Source organism: Macrotis lagotis, chromosome 5 (assembly GCF_037893015.1).
Source record: "Macrotis lagotis isolate mMagLag1 chromosome 5, bilby.v1.9.chrom.fasta, whole genome shotgun sequence".
In the NCBI taxonomy this organism is placed as follows: Eukaryota; Metazoa; Chordata; class Mammalia; order Peramelemorphia; family Peramelidae; genus Macrotis; species Macrotis lagotis.
The window spans coordinates 232492312-232511622 of NC_133662.1; the positions used below are offsets into that span (position 1 = coordinate 232492312).

Below are 19311 nucleotides of genomic sequence, written 5' to 3' on the forward strand. Positions count from 1 at the left end.
TACATCCTTAGGCACCCCAAAGAACACCCCCCAACTTCCATCCTCATAATGGAGAAATGTTCTGTACATCATTGAATTTAATAATCAGGAGACCTGAGTTCAGATTCTGGTTCTGTCTGTGTGACCTCAGGCAAGAGTATCAACCTCTCAAGCCTCAGTTTTCTCATTCATAAAAGGGAGGGTTGGACTTGTTCACTTTCTAAGTTCTAAGTTCCCTTCTATGACCTTTTTGGCCTTCCCACGCCACTCTTTTAACTCTGAGCCTAAGCTCCCGAGCCTCAAATTCATCCTACCCTTCCCTGTCCCACCTTCTACCAAATGCCCAGGAGTCCCTAGGACTTGGGTCTTGGGAAGCTAATCTGGATTTGGTAATTGGTTCCTGCCTGCTTGAAGGGTTAAGAAGTATCCAGCCAGGGCAGCTAGGTGGTGCAGTGGATAGAGCACCAGCCTTGGAGTCAGGAGTACCTGGGTTCAAATCCGACCTCAGACACTTAATAATTACCTAGCCATGTGGCCTTGGGCAAGCCACTTAACCCCACTGCCTTGAAAAATCTAAAAAAGAAAATATCCAGCCAGTGATGCTCACATTATTTAACCATTTCTTGGGAGTTTATTTTCTCTTGATTTCTATGTAAGATGGAGTCAGGAATCATGAATTCCTACCATAGCACCTTTAAACACTGGGGGTAGGGGCAGCTAGGTGATGCAGTGGATAGAGCACCAGCTCTGGAGTCAGGAGGACCTGAGTTCAAATCCAACCTTGGACACTTAATAATTACCTGAGTGACCTTGGGCAAGTCACTTAACCCCTTTGTGTAAAAAAAAGACTAGAGGTGGAGAGGACAAAGAAGAGAAGGACCTAAATAACTTTTTCTACCATCTTTTTTTGGGGGGGAGCAGACAAGGACCATCGAGTCTACATCTTTAAAGGAAACAGTTTCTGGGAGATAGGGGCTGATGGCAATGTTTCAGAACCTCAACTCCTGCAGGATAAATGGGCCAGTCTCCCCCCCCACATCGAGGCAGCTGCTGTGTCCCAGGATGATGGAGACTTCTACTTCTTCAAAGGTATGAATAAGGGTGGGAAAGGGAGAGGAGGACAAGGAGCAGGAATCCCATCTCCTACTTCCTCAAGGCTTCCAAGTGGGTCTGAACCCCATGGAGACGTGGAGTAGGGAGATGAGACTTGGTTCTGATACTGGAGCTTTCTCTGATGCTCACTGCCTGTGTGACTTTGGGCAAGTCATATCATCAGCTTCTTCTATACTCAGTTTCTCTCCAGCCAAATCCTACCCACTCCCCAACACTATTCAATGCAAGGTAACAGGACCAGAAAAGACCCTTTTTTCTTTTGAAAATAAGTTCTCTCCTCCCTGTGGAATCCTTTCTACCCCCACCTCCATATTTCCTTGCACGTGAACATGTAACCTCAAAGAAAAGTTCATAGATCATAGGATCATTAATCTAGAGCTGACCTGTGGGGGTCAGCTAGTCCAATCCCCTTTTGATTTGCCCAAGGTCACATAGGCAGTAATTGGAAGAAATAGGATTCAGACTTGTATCCTGTGATGTCAAGTTTGGAAATCTAAGTTGAGGGCTCTTTCCACTGTCCTGAACTGCCTCTTCTCTGCCCTTTGACCTTACCCCAACCTGAAAAAGAGCCATTTCTTTCAAGAATGGGCAAAAAAAAGATGTGGACTAGAGATATAAATGGTAAAAATAATTGGAGATGGCAGGGGAGAAAGAAAGAGGGAGACAAGAAAAAGGCCCTATTCAGAGGTGGATTTAGGAAAAGGTATGGAACATTTCTCAGTCATCCCTTTGTCTTTACTGGGAGAACTGGAAATGGCCCTGGGTCTAGGAGTTTCCATTTTCCTGGGCTCACGGGTAGCTTGGTGTTGGTTACCCAGCGCTGACACCTGCTGGAAGGTTGCAGAACACACCTTCCTCCTTCCATGAATTACTTAGGATGATGATGACCTTGAGTAAGTCACTTCACCCTGACTGCCTCCCATCCAGGGCCATCTCCAGTCATCCGGATTCCTATCTGGCCGCTGGACCCAGATGGTTCTGGAGAACTCAAATCCAATTCACGTGATTAACATGGCATCACCTCCCTGATGGTGTGTTCTTCTTCAAAAATGAAGGACACAAATCCAGCTTCAGACACTTAATAATTACCTAGCTGTGAGACCTAGGGCAAGTCACTTAACTGCATTGCCTTGCAAAAAAAACTTCAAAAAAATGGACAAACATTATATTATTATTAATATATTTAGAACAGAGAAGGACTTCAAGGTAATAGGGATCATCAAATCATAAATATGGATCTAGTAAGAGCCTCAGAGACTATCTAGTCTAGCTGTCTTATTTTACAGGTAGGGAAACTGAGATCCATACAATTTTTTAAAATAAACATTTTTTTTCTCCTTAAAAGTTCATTGACTTGGCCAAAGTTAAACATGGTGACTGTGCTTCTTTCTTAACCAATAAATTCCAGTGGTTCCCCATTGTCTGTAGAATCAACTATAAAACTCCTCTGCTTGGCATCGAAAGCCTTTCACAATCCAGCATCCAACTTTTTTTTTTTTTAGGTTTTTGCAAGGCAAACGGGGTTAAGTGGCTTGCCCAAGGCCACACAGCTAGGTAATCATTAAATGTCTGAGACTGGATTTGAACCCAGGTACTCCTGACTCCAGGGCCAGTGCTTTATCCACTACACCACCTAGCTACCCCTCCACCTATCTTTCTAGGCTTATTTTACATTTTTTGTTTAGTCAGTTAGCTCTTTGTGCCCCTAGTTAGGGTTTTCCTGCAAAGTTACCAAAGTGATTTGCCATTTCCTTCTCCAGCTCATTTTACAGATGAGGAAATGGAGACAAACAGGTTAAATAACTTGCCTACGGTCACACAGTAAGTAAGATTGAGACTGAATTTGACCTCAGGTCCTCCTGACTCTAGGGCAGGAACTCTTTATCTACTGTGTCACCCAACTGCCCATTTAATAATGTATAATCTGTTTATACAAGCCTCCTTGGAATTCCTCCAACTCCCCTGTCTGGAATGCATTTCTTCTTTCCTCTGCATCTTAGAATTCCCAGTAACCTTCAGAGCTTAGTTTAAGGGTCACCTTCTTAAGGTGTTTCCTGAACCCCTAGTCATAAATTCCACCACCCTCCAAAAATGAAAATGGCCTATTTTGTGTATTTTGTACAAGTGTATGGAGCATAAGCTTCCTTGAAGGCAGGAAGTGTTTCATTATCACTCTGCAAACATAGGACCTAGAATGTTGCCTCAGATATAGTGGGCACTAAATCAATGTGTAATTTATTGACTGGTCCCAAGTCTTATGACTGGCACACTGCATGGTCTCCCTCTATGCCTTCAAATTTTCAAAATTAGTTTTTAACTCCATTATTCAGGAAGTTCAACATGGGATTGGAGTAGGGAGGACAAAAAAACCTTTGTAAAAGGAATGTGTCATTCCCTATTCCATGAACCCAAATGCTCTTTGCTCTGCTGCCATTCTCCTCTCCCACCTTGGTCCCACCCCTTAAAAGTGAGTTTCCTTCATTCCTGTTCCATGTTTTGCCTCTCCATCCTCTCTTTCCATACCTCACTGCCCATATTAGTTCTGACCTCCTGGTTCTAAACCTCTGTTCCCACAGGGAGTCGATGTTGGAGGTTCCGGGGATCAAAGTTACTGAAGGGTTACCCTCAAGTATGCCGAACAGGAGGACTCCCCCGCCACCCAGATACTGCCTTCTTCTTCCCACCTCTGCACCGCATTGTGCTTTTCAAGGGTCCTCGCTACTATGTACTGACTGATAGAGGGCTACAGATTGAACCCTACTACCCTCGAGATTTAAAGGACTGGGGGGGTATCCCCTCAGGGGTCCAAGGGGCATTGCCCAGGCCTGAAGGCTCCATCCTCTTTTTCCAAGACGATCGCTACTGGCGTTTTGACCAGATCTCACTGAAGGTGGTAGCTACAGGCCGGTGGAGTGAAGAACTCCCATGGATGGGCTGCTGGGATGCTAACTCTGGGAGTGCTTTGTTCTGAGCCTCTTGGTCTCTGATCAGTCAGGACTCTGGTACCCAGACTTTCATTGCTCTGTCACGAAGAAAGCATCCCTTGTACAAAATCATCATGGTGCCTACAATTGGGAGGAACTAGGTGGGGTTTTCTTGGAGTGAGAAGGCCAATCTCTGGTTAAAGTGACCAAAAGGAGAGAAGAAAACAATCAAGGAATGGGGCATGCTGTCCCAAGGGACAGGATTATATTGAATGAATACCAAAAAGAGAGGAAAAGAAAGGAGGGAGTAAAAGTTTGGGGAGGAGGAGAGAAAAAGATGAATATTAGAGAACTAGAAGAATATTGCCACCTCCATCCTAAGCAGTCCTAGAAGGATCCATTGAGAAATAACAGTTTCAGATCATTGGTCCCTCTAAGGAATAGCAAAAATCAAGGATGGAAGACAAATCTATGATGCAGGATTAGTTGTACACCTTCCCCTTTGGCCCCTGCTGTTTATCAGACATTGAACACAATAGAATCATTCTCTAGGACACGGACACACACACACACACACACACACACACACACACACACACACACACACACACACAGCATTCCTTAAGCACTAGACCCCAGAAATAGCTGAGATTCTTAGAGGAGAAGATTGATTCTCCACCCAATACTAACCCTGCCCCCAACCACCAGTGAAGGACCTGCAATTAAGCTACTGATTCCATATCCCGCCCCTTTAAACGTCCACTCCCAAGTTCTGGCTCTGCCTGCTACTAGTATCCACAAAGGTTTCCCCTTGTAGACAATCCCCAGGGATAGGATAGAGACCCACTCAACAGACCATTATTCTAAGAAACAAGACAAGTTTAATTTTAATCTAGAATTTTCTTTGCCTCATTTTCTATGTATAAAGGAGGAAATGCCCTTTACCACAGTATAGACTTTGCTAACGGGGTAGGAAATAGAACATATGTCTAGACGTAGGAATGGTAGTCTCTTGGGGTGGCCTTGATTCAAGGTTTATGGAGAGGGGGCAGTGCTATGAGTTCTCTGGACACTGCCCCAGAGTTTGACTTTCAAAGGACAAATCAGATTGGCATGAAAATCAAGCCTTGGAGAAAACTTGGAAAAGTGGGAACCCTCTGGCCTCCCCTTGCCCTCTCCCAATCATAGCTAGGAGGCCAACGGTGTCTCTAGTGACACTGACACACACACACAAAGACAAAATCAGTTTTCTCTGAATTGATATACTCAGGATTTTATTGAATATCCTCCTCCCCCACGAGAGGAGGGGTTATAACTAAAGTCATCTCCTGGGAAGGACTTGTTTGTTCTTCTTCATATTCTTCCTGATCTGGAACACCTGAAATGACCAAGAGATTATTCCAGGGGAGAGACGGAGCAGAATCAAACAAGAGAGCCTAAGAATGCAATGGGCAGTGAATGTGTGACCAGGGAAAGAGGCTGAGGATTGGGCAGCAGCTTGGAATTTTCCAATTGTTGGCAAGGATTTCTTCTGATCCTTGACCTGAAGCAAAATATTGGCCCCAGGGAACCCAGGGAGCCAAGTGCTAAAGGATGGAAGCAACAAAGATGGAGGCTTATCAAATCTCACTTCAGGAACACAGATGGGATCTAAGTGCTAGAGATAAGAGTTCATTGTGTCACATGTGGACATATCAAAGATGGAAACTAAGTACCAGAATAGAGTGTCCTTCATTTAGGAGCTAAGGGCTGAGTATGACTGTTTTAAACATGAGAGATAACAGGTTCTGGAAGGGACTTTAGCCACTATCAAATCCAGCTTCTTCGTTTTACAGTTGGGAAAACCAAGACCCAGATATGACTTTCCCAGGGTCATACAGCTAATCTGATGCAGAATTTGAATCCAAGACCCCTCTATCTTTGAGTCTGGTGCCTTTTTTACTACACCATTCTACCTTTTATGGGTGAGAGCTTGGACACCACTTGGCATGGTCTCATTCCTCCCAGTCCACACCCAGAAGGCTCATCACCCTCCCAATGATCCAGGATGCAGTGCTCAATATAGTTGGGGTCATAATGTAGAGTCTCGCATTTCCTGCAGAAAAGAATCTCACAGCGGGAACAGGGCATTTCATTAGACCTCAGCTTCTCCAGAAGACACACTTCCCCTGGTTGGATCCTCTTCCTACTAGTTGAGGAATGGAGGGAGATGAGGGTCAGCATTGCGTCACTTGGCCAGTACCAGAACACTCTACTCCTTTGGACTTTGCTTCTTTGGGCTCCTTCCTGTCACCCCCAACCTCCACCATTTTAGACTGTCCAGGACTAGGGAAGGGGTTCAAAGGAATATCATTTCCCTATATAGGATATAGTAAAATGAAAAATTCTTAAACCTATGATCCTTTAAGTAGGACACTCATGGTATCTTCACAATCCCACCCCACCTGCTGTTTCCCAAGACTGGTAACATCCTTTGATTTTCAGTGCTATGAGGAAACCAAGGAGTACCATGTTCCTTGATCTCTTTGATACCTCTAGAAACAGGAAGAATAATCAGGAGTCCTGGCTCCCTGTTCTAAGCACCTGTCCATAGGTAAAGCCAGGCTGGAGAGGAAGGTGAGGGGACTGAGCCAGTTCCAGAATCCACTCTCAGAGTGCCTCAGAGATGACACCTCAGATGCACTGATCTCTTGGCGGAGAGGGCTATAAGACACAGAGCCCTTGTCTTTCCCTTCACCATTCTGAAGCTCCTGCCCAGATTCCCAGTAGTCCCCCTCCTTCTCTGAATCGTTCTCTGATTCATCAGAATCCTTCTTATCTGAATCCTCCTCCTCATTGTTGTCACCATCTTCCACCTCATTGTCCAGGAGGTCTCCAGTCTCCTTCTTCCACAGAGGGATCTTCAGACCTAGAAAGTCAGGGCAGGGGACACCTCGGTACTATTTCATCCTTAGCCTAACTTCTCCCCCCACCTTAAGATCTTAGACACTCAAAGAACTAAGGATCTAGCTTCTCCCTGGTTAGGTCTCAGATAGAACTAAAATTTCTACCCATGACCACAAATCAAAGAAATTCTGAGTAATGAATGCATCTATTTTTGAGACATTTTAATTCAGCGACAGAAGTCATGGGGATTAAACCTTTGTCCACTTAATGTAGACCTTACAAAGTTTCAAGAATTGCTAACAAATCCTAGTCATACTTATAGGACTAGAGATTCAGAACTGAGAGAGATCTTCAACCCTCTTATTTTAAAGAGAGGGAAACTAAGGCGCAGAAAGGTTAAAAGGACTTGTGGATAGTTAGTATATGCCAATTGTCACCTACCTGCAAGAATAGAAGGCTGGATAGATAAACTTTTCCACAATCCCACATCCTGTCCCCTTCCTCTCTATGCCCATTGCCACCACCCTTATCCAAGGCTTCATTTGTTGGTATTCAGTTGTTTCAGTTAGGTCCAACTCTTTGTGATCCCATATGGGATTTTCTTGGCAAAAATACTGGAGTAGGTTGCCTTTTTCTTCTCCAGTTCATTCTAGAGATGAAGAAACTGAGGCAAACAGGGTAAAGTGACTTGCTCAGGGTCACGCAACTAGTAAGTTTCCAATGTCAGACTTGAACTCAGAAAGATGATTCTTTCTGTCTCCAGGTCCAGCAATCAATTCACTGCACTGCCTCACTGCCCTAAGCTTTATCATTTGTCAGTTATAAGAATCATCTCCTAGTAGATCTTCCTACCTCTACTTCCTTCTCCAATTCTTTTCATATTATAAGAATCATATCTTACTTTAATAGATCCCATTGTGACACTACACTGTTTTATTTAGCCTTGGAAGGCAGGATAGTGTACTCTTCCTCTTCCCTCAACTTCTCCCATATTCTCCTGATCCATTCCCTGGGGAATTCTCTTTGGCTCAAACGTCAAGTGATGAAAAATGAGAAGGATGTGAGGACCTGTTGCCTATATGGATTCAATCTATCTGAAATGTAATATTTCCTATGAACAACCCACAGAGAGAATTGAGACAGGTCTTGCCTTTACAAGTATGGTTGCCATGGAGCTAGCTCTCTAACCCAAGTTTCTATAGGAAACAACTGCATGTGTCATAGAGGACCCCGTTCACTCCCTCCCAGTTGCCCTTCTGCCCTACTCACCATTGCACCTCTTATCCATTCCTTGGCAATTTCTGTATCGCTTAGAGAATTCCCTTCATGCACCTTAACCCACGTCAGGAGTTTCCCCTGACCTACCCTAGATAGCAGGAGTGACAAGAACTTCCCCTCATCCTACATGTCTTTGTCTCATCACCACAGCTACCACTGGCTCACAAACAATGGAGTTAGAACCTCCCCCTCCCAAGAGTCTTAGACCAAGAAGGGCCTTCTTCTTCCTCTTGATTCCCTTCCTCTCCTTCCTTCTCATCCTATTTCTACCATGCTCTCCCTACCCCTCCAAACTGTACCCCTTCTTTTTTCTCCTCTTAGAAGGAAAACATTCCTAAATGAAAGAGAATGTGAGAATCTGAAGGACAGGACACAAGACTAGTCTAATTTGTGGTCAAACAAAAGTGTAGCACTTTAAAGAAAAAAGGGAAAGATCTCTATTGATATCCTTACTCTTCCAACCTAAGTTCATCTGCGGAGTAGGTGATCAGGCTATCCTCAATTTCAGGGAGCTCCTAGTCTGAGGAAAGACGCACGCGTGCACACACACACACACACACACACACACACACACACACACACACACAAAAGGAATCCTTGTCCTATGGTAACCCCGAAACCAAGGGAAATAGTTAACTATGAAAAATTCAAGAAGTATATGGGGGGGGAAGCACATATACAGAATTTCTAAAGTCAGCACACTTTTAAAGCTTAAAATTTCACTAAAGACTTTTGAAATACTCTGTATATATTTCCTCAAAAATACTGATTGGATTGGTGGTATCAGAAAGCAGTCTTATAACAATGGAATGCAAGTAGGGAAGGAAAGAAGGGGTCTTTTTGAGGCACAGTTCTGGAACCAAGAGGAGGGGGGATTATTTGTCATGGTTCCTGGCACAAAGAGGCATTTAATGATTGTTTGGGGGGGGTTAGAAATAGCTGAGATAGAGACGATGGATGAATGGATGAATGGATGGATGGATGGATGGATGGATGGATGAATGGATGAATGAAATTAATGCATAGATTAGATAGAGGGAGATAGATAATAGATGGATAGAGAAACAGACATATATACACATATATGTGAAATAGTATTAGATTAGAGGTATTAGAAAGGATAGGAGGAATAAGGCAGAGGAATAAAAGCTACCTCTTCATATCTAGGATGACTGAAATGTTCAGGAATAGTTTCCATTCTGATTTCCTTCTTTGCCTCTGTGATGTGAGGCACCAAGTTTTCCCTTACACTTTACTTCCTCTGTTTCTTTCTTGTTGCTGCGTCTTCTTTCCTTCCTTGAACTCTTCCTCCATGATCCTCCATGCTTCATCCATGAACTTATCAAGTTGTTAGGACCTCAAAACAAGCAAGAATTGATTTAACATCATTGCTACCAATAAGGCAAAGATATTAAACATATAAAACTAAGGAAAGGTGATAGCAATCACTACCAGATATGAAATAGTAATTATCACCAGACATGAGATTCTTAAGTTTAAAGATTTATTAATGAAGCACAAATCTAATAATTATGAAGTGTCATCATCTGCAATAGAAATGCATTAACACACTCACCCAGATTTACACAATCATTTAGTCACATATGCATGGGCTATCAATTGTTATTAGACTGGTGAGCTCCCATAGGAGGTCCAAGCTTTCCCTGCTTGGTATTGAAAAGCTTCTATCAGTAAAAGGATAGAGAAGGGACATTTTCAAAGCATAGTCCTGGATAGTTCTTCCATGGGGACTGTCAATACCAAGACAATTTCCAACTGACTCTGGCAATAGCTTGGTCACAAATGTGAAGTAGAACACAATGAATTCACATTTTGAGGAGATAAGACAGAGAAAAAATGGCAATTTGGGATGATGCAGAAACTATGACTAGTTCTTCCAGCTTGCCTTCATTTTCTTCTATTTTTTGATTGTTTTGGTTTTGTTAAACAGATTCTTGTTGTTTCATGAAGTCATTTATTTCCACAGATTCCATTCTTTTTTTTAAGAGAATTTTATTCATTTACCATTTGTAACTCCTTTTCCAAAGTGTTCAATTCTATTTCCATTTGCCCAATTGTGTTTTTGAGAGAATCATTTTTTTTGCACTTGCCTAATTGTATTTTTCAGGGAGTTGTTTTCTTGTTGAAAGGTGTTAATTTTCTTTTGCAAGGTGTTAATTTTTTTCTTGTATGTCTTTCCCCAATTTTTCCAATTGATTTTTAAACTCCTTCCTGATCTCTTCTAAGAAGTCTTTCGGGCTGGAAGCAATTCACATTCTCCTCAGAAGTTCTAACTCTTTCTGAGTTAGGATCTTTGTCTTTGTGGTAGCTTTCAATGGACCCCCCCTTTCACTGGCTTTTCTTCATTTTCCTAGGATCTTGTGTTGGGGAAGGAACTGGTTCACAGATCTTTGGTGTTGAAATCCTTTCATGTTTTGCAATTCCAAGTGGACTGAGCAGTTGGGTATACTAGGCATTTTCACTGGAGTGTCTATGACCTTGATTAATGGCCCACTCCTTAGGATCCTGGCTATCCTTGAACAATGTGGGCTGGGCCTTTGGGCTAGATAGATAATTTCCTTAATCCTCATTCAGCACTGGGGTAGATCTGTTGCCCACACCTAAGCCTGGAGGGGGGGGGAAGGGGTGCTTAGGGGGAGAGGTAGTTACATGTTTGTTCTGGGAAGACTCACTTTCTCCCACAGGGATGGGGGGGGCAGGGAACTCAATTGGAAACATGGGGATCTGATGAAAATATGTAGCTCACAGCTCTGGTCTTCCAGACCAGTTGAGCTGACCAGATTGATGTCTAGCCACCACACTCTGGAACTCTCCTGCCCACCAAAGCTTCTGCGACTGTTCTCAGGTTAGTCCTAGGCCTCACCCCACTACTCCTGCACCAGCTCTCTGCTCTCTGCCCCTGGCTCACCCATACTCCCCTGAGACAGACCTTGTTGGGAGACGTTCCTGAGTTTTGAGAATCCAAATTCTGTTAAGAGGTTTGATTATTAGTTCTGAGGAAAAGCCAGGAGACCTTAGCACAGTACCTGACTTCTCTCTGCCATCTGGGCCAGCAGTCCCAGCTTGCCTTCACCTAGGTTGTTCTGGGCAGCTGGGTGGAGCAGTGGAAAGGACACTGGTCTTGTAGTCAGGAGGACAGGAGTTCAAATCCAGCCTCAAAACATTTGACACTTCCTATGTGATTTTGAGCAAGTCACTTAACCCTGATTACCTCACATCCTAGGCCATGTCCAGTCATCCTGATTCATATCTGATCACTGGAGGAGAAAGTGAGGCTGGTGACTTAGCACAGCCTCCTCACTCACATCCAATTCATCTGCTTGTCATGGCCCCATCTCCCTGTTGTCATAGTATTCTTCAAGGATGAAGGGCAAACATCATCATCATCATCATCATCCTCACCTGGGCTTCTGGAAAACTTTGGGGTTATTTTCCTCTGACAGCTACTGTGATTCCATGAGGAAAGTTCAAGACATTGCAAGTGAAAATTCCTTCACTCTTGTCTTACTAGGAGGCCTGCAGAAGCCTTGATGCACTTTCCTGATCATCCAAGCAGCAATGTTCCATTTCACAAAGCCACCCTGGTCTTTAGGTCCTTTTAGACTGTTGATAGACATCCCTTGGATGACTAGTATACATCCAAGTAGCATGAGTGAAAGCTATCCCTCTCCCTTCCATCCTAGCCCCTATGGTAGTGAAAATTAAATAGGCAGACCATCTGAGTTCATGTTCTCACTCAGAAGGGTGAAGAGATCAAAAACAGACTCCAACCAATTGGAGACGAAAAATGATGGGAGAATTGTGTTCCATGATGCCTATAGCTAAGAGTTATTTTTAATCATACTTTTACTAATATAATTAATAAAAATCTTTATCATGTATGATTTCTCTCTCATCCCATTCAACTTAGATCAATGCATACCATGGAAACAATGTAAAGACTAACAGACTGCCTTCTGTGGGGGTGGGGGGAGGGAAACAAGATTGGAGAAAAATTGTAAAATTCAAAATAAATAAAATCTTTCTGAAAAATTTTTAAAACCTTTATCATACTTTTACTAATATAATTTAAATGAATTTAAAAAATCAAACTGGACAGTGAGGAATTTTTTAAACTGTTGGCAGGATTTAAGAGGAAACTGGGGTTTTTCTGTGAAGTTAAGGTGCATGAGCCAATGAGTATAGAGCCTTGGAGTATAAATGTACCCCTCACCAGTGAATTTGTGAGATGCAGTCTTTAGCTTTAGAGCAGAATGCTCCAACAAGTCCATTTCATGGATCCTTTCTATTGAAAAAGTTCTATTTGGCATTGGCTCACAGATCCCTTTGATTAACTCCAATGCTTTCTCTCTTCTGCCAAGTTTTCACTAAGCCCTGGGACAGTCCCCAGCTTTTGTCTCCTCCTCTTCCTCCTTGTGATGTTCCTTTTCTTCATTGTCTCAGACCTTCATCTGTGAATATCTCAAGCTGGGTGGGGGCCTTGCCTAGGGTTGTGGTCACCAGCCTTTTATCCATTTCCTGGCAACTCAGTAACTTGGTGATTTTCACTGAAACCTTTCACACATGCAACACAACATACACAACACATTCCCATTGTATCTCTGTATCTCTGCTTAGGATTTCATTTTTCAGAAGGAATTAAGACTATTCCCTGTGTTTCTTCTGCCTTCCATGGAAATGAATCAATCCATAATTACTCTTGGGTTTGCTTCCTTGTTCCATTAATAAATTTAGCTAGTTCAGTTACATATTTAAATCTATGTCTCCAAGGATTTGTGGAAGGTTTTTTGGCTTGTTTGGTTTTTGGTGTAGTATTGTGAAAAAAGTTCTGGTTTTTGAGCCATAGGTCCTGAGATAGCAGTTGTTCTACCTCCCTGACCCTCAGTTTCCTCTTCTGTAAAAATATGAATGTTGGGTTCCATAGTCTCTAAGACTCTTCCAAATCTAAATATATAATCCTATCACCCTACTTCTGTCCAATGTAAATCACAAAGCCATTCAAAATTTCTTGGTTTCAGAGATAGGGGGTTTGGGTTTTTTTTTTTTTCATACAGGGTAGATCACAATCCATCCACCTTCTCTAAGCCTGTATGACCCTTTTCTATGAAATCCCACAAATCCTCCAAAATTGGTCTACCCAATTCCTCTAGGAATCAGAATATTATGTGAATTCCAAAGGAACTCATAGATTTGTCTATCACTAATGTCTGTTCCTGTTGATGATGAACCTTTTTAGATTTAACAATTGAGATAGCAGATGTATAGTTTATTAACATGCTCATTATTCTAAGCCTTTCTTGCTGGTAGCAACCAACAAGGCTTGGGATCTCTTTGAAAGCAGGAGCTGTCTTTGGACTTTCTCTGATTCCCCAGCACTCAGCACAATGCCTAGTACATAAGAGATATTTCGTAAATACATATTGATTGACTGACTGCTCTTCATTGTTTACTAGGGTTCCCTTGGTGATACCTTGTGGTTATAGAAGAATCAAAATTGTGAGAGATTCAAAGAATAATGGATCACAGTTCTACAGCTGAAAGGGACCTTTGAGGCCATCTAGTCCAACCTCTTCATTTTACAGATGAGGAAACTAAGGTCCAGGATGGTTAAGTGACTTGTTCATGGTACCATACTTAGATAATTAGTATTGGAGGCAGGATTTGAACTCAATCCATTTGGCTTCACAGTGTTCTTTCCCCTAATCATTGCTTAGGTATCCTGCAGAATATTTCCATTGGGGCCTACATGCAAGTGATGGCTTAACAGACAGCATTAAGGAAAGATCTGATCAGTCAAATAGCAAGGGTATGTAATGATGGCTAGAGACCAGCTAGGGCTGCATTGATACCCCAGAAAATGTAAGTATACCTAGAAGAAGGTTTCCAGCATGACGGCTGGTTCTTCTATGAATCTGCTTCACTGGACCATGGTGAATATAGCACTTATTCCACTATGATGGTGGCCACAGCACCTGACTTCAGATTGTCCATCTCCAGTCTGGACCTTGCTTTTGATTGGAGATTTCATTTGTAATAAAATTAATAACAACCTTTGCTGGCATTTGCATAGCTTTCTAAGGTAAGCAAATTTACATGGCCCTAAAGCACCAATTCAGTTAAGTTATTATTAGCTCTATTTTTAAGCTAAAAAAAAAACCACCCTGAAATACAAAGAAGCTAAGTAACATTCAGCATGGTCACACAGTTCATTGTCAGAGTTCATTCAGCATCTTGGGTTTCACTTCTCTGTCAAGAGTTGAATGTCATGATGAGTCCTCTGGAAAAATGATTTGTCATTGCAAAAATCAGAGTTCCTAAGGGTTTCAAAGTTGTACATCTTCATAATATTGTTGTTATCATCTAAATTTCCCTGCTTCTGCTCACCTCATAAGTCTTACCAACTTTCTCTGAATCATTCTTTCATCTCATATTACAATAGCATTCCTTTACATCTATATGCCATCACTTTTTCACATCTATATACCATTTCATAATTTTTAAAAATTAATAATTTATTTTCCCAACAACATGCAAAGAAAGTTTTCAATATTTATTTTTCTGTAAGATTTTGAATTCCAATTTTTTTCTCCCTCCCTCTCTTCTCTCCCCCCTCCCCTTGACTGCAAGTAATCTGATGGAGCTATACATATACAAGTAGGTTAAATATATTTTCATATTAATCATGCTGTGAGAGGAGAAAAAACATAAAGTATAAAAAGAATTTTAGAAATTGAAAATAGGGGCAGCTTGGTGTTGCAATGGATAGAACACTGGCCCTGGAGTCAGGAGGATCTGAGTTCAAATCCAGCCTCAGATGCTTAATAATTACCTAGCTGTGTGACCTTGGGCACTCCACTGCCTTTCAAGAACCAAAAAATAAATAAAAATTGAAAATAATATGCTTTGATCTGCATTCAGACTCCATAATTTTTTTTCTCTGGATGAGGATGGCATTTTCCATCACAAAACCATTTCTTAATTGATGCGCACACTTGATTTCTAGTTCTTTGTCACTATAAAAAAAAATTTGTACATTTAAGTGATTTTTCCAGAAAAAGGATTTGGACCCAGGTGTTCCTAAAACCAGTGAAAAGATAACTAACAATCTATGTATAAGGAAGAGCACCTTTCTTATGTAAACATTTTCTGTATTGAAAGAGACAGAAAAGATATTTTTGTGATAAACATAGAGAAAAGTAGCTTGTGGAGAGTCACAGACTGAGAGGACCTGAAAGTACTGATCAATTGCATGGATAAGGGTTGCATTTCTCTGACTTCCAGAAGCTAACTTATATGTAATAGGCTGACTGATCCATACAGAATACAGAAAATAAAAGCCTACAAAGCTAAGATAGGCTAGAGAAGTAGAGAAATATAGCAGAAACAGAAAATAATAGCAACTTTTAAGTTGAGCCCATTCGAGACAAATCAACTAGAAAGAGACTTGGCTGTTGATATGGGGAGCTAATCTGAATGGAGGAAGGCTCTGATGTTGGGAGCTGATTGGAGTTTGAAACATTAACGGGATAGTTCTTTCTCTCTAGCCCCATTGACTTGTCCTTCATTGATCTCTATGATTTAAGAAGGGGGAACATCTCACAGTTCAGGGTTAACCTGATTAGCATTGCAGATCTGGAACTGATTTTCTTTGAAAGGGGGCAGTTAAGTGGCTCAGTGGATAGAGTACCAGCCCTGGAGTCAGGAGTACCTGAGTTCAAATCTGACCTCAGACACTTAATAATTACCTAGCTGTGTGGCTTTGGGCAAGCCACTTAACCCCATTGCCTTGCAAAAACTTAAAAAAAGATATGATTTTCTTTGAAAGAGTAAAATGCTGCCCCAGAACCAAGCCTAGGGGGGAGACTTCCTACAGATCCCAGACTTAAGGTGCCATTTACTAAAAAAAATCTTAATGCCATATTAACAGTCTGAGAGCAACAGAGAACCAACTTCATCCATTCATTCATAGAGTGGAGAAGCCCAGAAAGAGTACAGCCTGGCAGGTGACAAAGGCCACAAATTATTCCCTAAAGAGAAAAAGACATCAGGGATTGTATGTGAACCCAGGCATATGGGGTTTTCTACTCATACTAAGTTTGGAAAAATATTGTTATAGCTTTGCCTTCTATTTTTTAATGTTTCATGATTAAAAGTTAAAAATGTCATCTTACCTGATGTGTTTAAATGGGAAGCTCCTCAGTGGGGACTAAGAAGCTACGGTTGTGAGTAGTCAAAGGATGTCCCCCTCAATTGCAAGGACTCTAGGACCCTAGGAGAGTCAGTTGCAGCTATATGCTCACCCTTTTGAAAAATTACCCTAACCCATCATGATGGGCATAGATGCTGGAGTAAACAAGTCCTGTCCTAGAAAGAAAGAGTCTAAAGAGAACTGGGAGTCAGTACCAGAATAGACCAGCAGGGATTCTCAGAATGAGAATAATTGGGTTCACTACCTACTTAGCCCTCTCTTGCCTAGAACCTGAGCTCTGGAAAAACAGGCAGATATTGAAAGAGTCCTTCCCAGCATACCTTTAGTTATAAAGCACTAAATATTCAGGGGAAGCAGAGTTGTTTAGGATAGTCGGGAAAGGGTTAATTCTCCCTAGAGGGGCAACTAGGTGGCACAGTGGATAGAGAATCAGTCCTGAAGTTAAGAGGACCTGAGTTTAAATCTGGTCTAAGACATTTGATACTAGTTATGTGACCCTGAGCATGGTCACTTAACCCCAATTACCTCACAAAAAAAATTTCCTTCCCAGAGGGTATGGGTCCTGAGTTAGGTCTTGAAAGGCATATACAAGGGGCAGCTTAGTGGTGCTGCAGATAAAGCACTGGAGTCCCAAGGACCTAAGATCCAATCCAGTCTCAAACACTTAATACTTACTTAGCTGTGTGACCTTGGGCAAGTTACTTAACCCAAGACAGAAGGAGTAGTAAAGGAAGAGAAAAGGAAGAGATTCTAGTTTTGTTTTTTAAATAAAGCAGACTTGGTAAAGAGTGTCAGACTGATAGAGAGACAGAAATAGCCAACCAGAGACAGACAGAGATAGAGGCAGAGAGACAGAGACAAATAGCTAGCCAGACAAAGAAGCAAAAAGATGAAGGGAGGATGTGTTACCTACAAAAATCTTTTCAGGTCCTGCTTCACCCCTTAAGTTTCTCCCCTTTCCAACTTCTCATCCTCTCTCCTTATCTGCCACAAGTCCCAAAAGTCAGAAAAGAAAAGAAAATCTACCTGATGAAATTTGCTTACATTTATCCCAGAAGAGGGGGTGAGTATCCTGGGTCTCATTCTCTTCTGTACCCCAGTCCAAGAAGCAAGCCTGGCCAGAGCCTGCCAGTGGCTACCCTGAGGGGGTTAATAGGGAGTGTTTGTAGCAGTCCCTGTCACCAAGGAGAGGAGAGAGCTCAGCGGTAAAGCCCAGCAGGAAGGATCCAGCCACCTTGGGCAGTGTTGGGGGTGGTATGGGGTTCACTTGACCAGCACAGCTCCTAGGGGAGGAAAGAGCCAACCACCCCAACCTGTACCCTTGCAGTGGTGGCAGATCCTCAGGATGACCTCAGCAGCCCAGAAGAGTGAGGTAGTTACTAGTTAACTAAGTGGGGAAGGGAGTTAGAGGAAAGACAGGAAGGGCTGGGGGAGATTGGATTGCAAATAGTTTTACCATGGAGATGAAGCCTGAAGAGTGAGCAGAATGGGGAGAATGGCCTTCTGAAGTGGGTGGGGAGAGGGGCTGGGGACAGATCAGAGAGGTCAGGATAAGAATAGAAGCGACTCAAAAGGGAATCTCCCACTTTGATCAGCCTGAGTCACAGGACCTGGGGATAGAAGGGCTGAAGGAAAGCAGAGAAGAGAAAAGATCCCAAAGTTTGATAGATCAGGAACCAAGGGGGAGGACATAGCATTAGATTTGACCCATAAGTCAAGACTTGGAAGATGAGTGGAGGGTCACTTGCCACCAGAACCAGCCCCTTCAGGGCCCAGCCCAGTGGCAAGACAATGGCTGGACTCTCAGATGCCCCAATACGCAGCATTCGACCCTTTAAGTCCAGTGAGCAGTACCTGGAGGCGATGAAAGAGGACCTGGCAGATTGGCTTAGGAATCTCTATGAGCTGAATATTGACTCGGCCAACTTCCTGGAGATGTTGGACACTGGCCAGCTGTTATGCCAACATGCCAATGCAGTCACTCAAGCTGCTCAGGATTTCCTGGTCCAATCTCCAGCTTTGGCCCAGAAAATCTGGCTTCCTAGATCTGGGGTTTGCTGCAATGGGGCAGCCCAGCCAGGTACCTTCCAAGCTCGAGACAATGTCTCCAACTTCATCCAATGGTGCCGGAAGGAGATGGGCATCAAAGGTAACTACCTCTTCAGGATCCATCTAAGACAAAGTTTCTTGGGAAGCAAGGGGGGTGGGGAATGAAACACAGTGGGAAAAAAAAGCATGGGACTGGTAATTGGGAGACCTGGGGGGGGGTGTGTTTGTTTTTTAAGATCTTTTGGTGGTGGTGTTTTTGTGGAGCTAATGGATTAAGTGACTTGCCCAATGTCACACAGTTAGTGTCAAGCATCTGAAACCAAATTCGAACTCAGGTCCTCTTGACTCCAGGGCTGGTGCTCTATCTGCTGTGCCACCTAGCAGCTCTGACACCTCAGCTAGAGGTAGCAAGGTGTCATAGTGGATAAACTTGTGAGAAAGAACTGCCAGTTTTTTTCTTTTTGACAAGAGATGAACTTGTCAAAAAACGTTCAAATCCTGCCTCAGAGAGTTACTAGATGTATGATCCTGGGATAGATAAGTCATTTAACTTCTCATAGCCTGTTTCCTCATCTATAAAATGGGAAGAATAATAATCAATGGGTTGAGGTGTGAAAAGTCCCTTGAAAAGTTCAACGTAGTATACAGACGTCATTATTATTATGTACAAAGAGGACAAGACTGGTAGCTGAGAATCTTACTTTCCAGGAATTAACTAGCTATATGACCACTGGTAAGATAGTTCATCTTTCTGGGTCTTAATTTCCTTATCTCATAGGAAGCAATCAAAAAACACTGCAATAATTAGCTTAGATGATAACCAAGGTCTTTGTCCAACTGCATATCACTGCC

The 19311-nt window shown here is 42.5% G+C and overlaps 2 protein-coding genes across 4 annotated transcripts in view; one reads left to right on the forward strand and one right to left on the reverse strand.

Annotated features, from left to right (window-relative positions):
- Positions 1-19311, forward strand: part of MMP28 (matrix metallopeptidase 28) — a 45174-nt gene that overhangs the window by 15214 nt on the left and 10649 nt on the right. The window contains exons 6-7 of one of the 2 annotated variants that reach the window (XM_074188905.1): positions 901-1068; positions 3669-4630. In XM_074188905.1, coding sequence (XP_074045006.1) covers positions 901-1068; positions 3669-4063 — 563 coding nt within the window. In that variant the 3' untranslated portion in view covers positions 4064-4630. Of the gene's footprint in view, positions 1-900; positions 1069-3668; positions 4631-19311 lie in introns of those variants that run through there. The other variant, XM_074188906.1, reaches the window with a different exon arrangement.
- C5H17orf50 (chromosome 5 C17orf50 homolog) lies at positions 5274-17868 on the reverse strand. 2 transcript variants are annotated; one of them, XM_074188908.1, is made up of 5 exons: positions 17455-17868; positions 8172-9537; positions 6600-6924; positions 5972-6201; positions 5274-5394 (listed from the first exon to the last, which is right to left on the reverse strand). In XM_074188908.1, the coding sequence occupies exons 2-5, from the start codon at positions 8188-8190 to the stop codon at positions 5291-5293; spliced, it is 678 nt and encodes a 225-aa protein (XP_074045009.1). In that variant the 5' UTR covers positions 8191-9537; positions 17455-17868; the 3' UTR covers positions 5274-5290. The 2 variants fall into 2 exon arrangements, with proteins under 2 accessions (XP_074045009.1, XP_074045008.1); XM_074188907.1 differs by lacking the exon at positions 17455-17868 and having other exon boundaries at positions 5972-6204; positions 8172-9585.